The sequence below is a fragment of the Nannospalax galili genome, unplaced genomic scaffold, assembly GCF_000622305.1.
Source record: "Nannospalax galili isolate Female #2095 unplaced genomic scaffold, S.galili_v1.0 scaffold139, whole genome shotgun sequence".
NCBI lineage: Eukaryota > Metazoa > Chordata > Mammalia > Rodentia > Spalacidae > Nannospalax > Nannospalax galili.
Genome location: NW_008345884.1, coordinates 1898255 through 1900654, shown reverse-complemented (window position 1 = coordinate 1900654; position 2400 = coordinate 1898255). Strand labels below are relative to the sequence as shown.

The following is a 2400-nucleotide window of genomic DNA, read 5'->3' as shown; positions in this document are numbered from 1 at the left end:
TTTTCATGAACACTAATATATTATATATATATATAATTATATATTGAATATTTTGAATATATCATTTTCTTATTGTCTGACATTATGGTTAATGAAAATTAAATAAAATGCAGTTTTGGGGGTACTGGAGAGATGGCTCAGTGGTTAGGAGCACTGACTGCTCTTTCAGAGTACCCAAGTTTGATTCCTGCACTGACATGATGGCTAACAACTGTCAGTAACTTCAGTCAGGCTTTGCATGACATAAGTGCACTTGCATACATGAAGGCAAAACACTTATACACATAAAATAAAAATAAATAAATCAAGCCAGGCATGGTGTTACACATCTTTAATCCCAGCACTCAGGAGGTAGAGGCAAGCAGATCTCTGAGTTCCAGGCAGGTCTAGTCTACATAGTGAGTTCCAGGCCAGTTGGGGCTAAAGGGAGACCCTGCCTCAGAAAGACCAAAACAATAAGATTAAATAAATAAATAAATAAATAAAATTTTTTTAAATGTAGCACTCAGGCTGAGATAGGCAGATCTTTGTGAATTCAAGGCCAACCAGGCCTACATAGTGAGAGCTTATCTCAAAAAAACCCAAAACCAACAAACCAAAATTCAGTCTCTGTCCTCTAAATTTCATAATCTATTTTGAAAAAAAAAAGGCTATTTCTGAATAGGCACAGTAGCTGTAAAATATGACCCAGTACATATTAATGTACATATGTACATTGTTATCTAATACAAATGTCCCATTAAGCAATTGACCTTTATTTTGTATAGCAGACTCTTTGTATGTTCATTTTGTTTTTTTTAAAAATATGTGTCAGCCCGGTGTGGTGGTGCATGCCTGTAGTCCCAGCACTTGGGAGGCAGAGGCAGGTGGATCTCTGTGAATTCAAGGCCAGCCTGGTCTACATAGTGAGTTCCAGGACATCTGGGACCACAGGGAGACCCTGCTTCAAAAAAAGGACCAAAAAAAAATTATGTTTATGAGTGTATTGCCTGCATGTGTGCAAGTGCACACAGTGCCTGCCTACAGATCCTCTGGAGCTGGAGTTATGGATGTTGTTAGCTGCCATATGGATGCTGGGAATTGAACCCAGGTCCTCTGCAAGAGCAGTTAGTGCTCCTTTTTTTTTTTTTTTTCAAGAATTCTGGTATTTATTTGGGGATGGAGAGATGGCTCAGCAGTTAAGAGCACTGACTGCTCTTGCAGAAGTGGCAATAGATAGAATCATACCAGAGAAGATTCCTGTTCAAAGAAGTCTACTACCAGAGGTAGAGTGGGATGTTTCATAACTACAGTCCTGTCCACCAATCACCAAAACATTCATAGACAAGAAAGGAAAGTTTTGAGGGCTGGAGTGATGTCTCACCAGTTAAGAGCACTGGCTGTTCTTGCAGAGGACCCGGGTTTGATTCCCAGCACCCTCACGGAAGCTAACAACTATCTGTAACTCCAGTTCCAGGAGAAAGAATTCAATACCTTCTTCTGACCTCTGCCAGCATTTCATGACACAGGTGTAATATACACATGCAGGCAATACACTTATACACTCAAATAATAAATAAAATATTAAAAAGAAAAGAAACGAATTCTGGTATTTGATTCATAGCCCACTTAAGGCTAGACAAGTTTTTCATTATTAACAAAACTGTTGTAGAGGGTATTATTTTTTCCATTTTATATGTATCTTCACTATTGTACTCTGAAAACACTAACTGAAGAGATTGAATAAAGAAATAAGCAGCTGATTACGTTTGCATTTGTGGTATCATTATTTTTAATTTACTCACAGAGCATTGCCTACGGCTTATTCCTCTACAACACTCTAAGGTGGCCAGTTTTGTTAGAGATCAAAATCTCTCAAATGTATGGACAGTCGAATATGCCCTTGAATTATTATTTATTGGTGGCCTAGTTCCAGAGGCTGTGTGGTTGGCCCATAAGCTTGGAGACTGGAAGACATCTGTTTCAATTGGTGTGGCCTTCCAGTTATTCCATAAACATGATTGCAATTCTGTGAGGTATGAATTTTTTCATTATATGTATTTATCTATTTTGTGTGTGTATTTGTTTGAGTGTGTGCATGCCACAGCACTCATGTGGAGGTCAATGGACAAGTTGTGAGAGTCGGCTCTCTCCTTCCATCACATGTGTCCTAGGCAGTGAACGCAGGTTGTCAGCCTTGACAGCAAGTACTTTTACCAGCCCAAGGTATGGATTTTTATATAAGCTTAAGATATGACCATCTTAAGTACTTTATTTTCTTCTTGGTACTTTATGGAAGTCTTTGTTCTGCATTATCTGGTCCAGCCTTTTTTAGTGTTCTTCTTCTAGTTGCTGCAGTGTGGTAGTCACTAGCCACAGTAACTGTTAAGCTTTTGAAATGTGGTTAGTGAGACCAAGGAA

General features: G+C 38.6%; 1 protein-coding gene across 1 annotated transcript in view; it reads left to right on the top strand.

Moving 5' to 3' along the window:
* Window positions 1-2400, top strand: part of Cplane1 (ciliogenesis and planar polarity effector 1) — a 135699-nt gene that overhangs the window by 31880 nt on the left and 101419 nt on the right. Inside the window, exon 17 of the mRNA XM_029567798.1 lies at window positions 1787-2015. Within this exon, the coding sequence (XP_029423658.1) occupies window positions 1787-2015 (229 nt within the window). The remainder of the gene's footprint in view (window positions 1-1786; window positions 2016-2400) is intronic.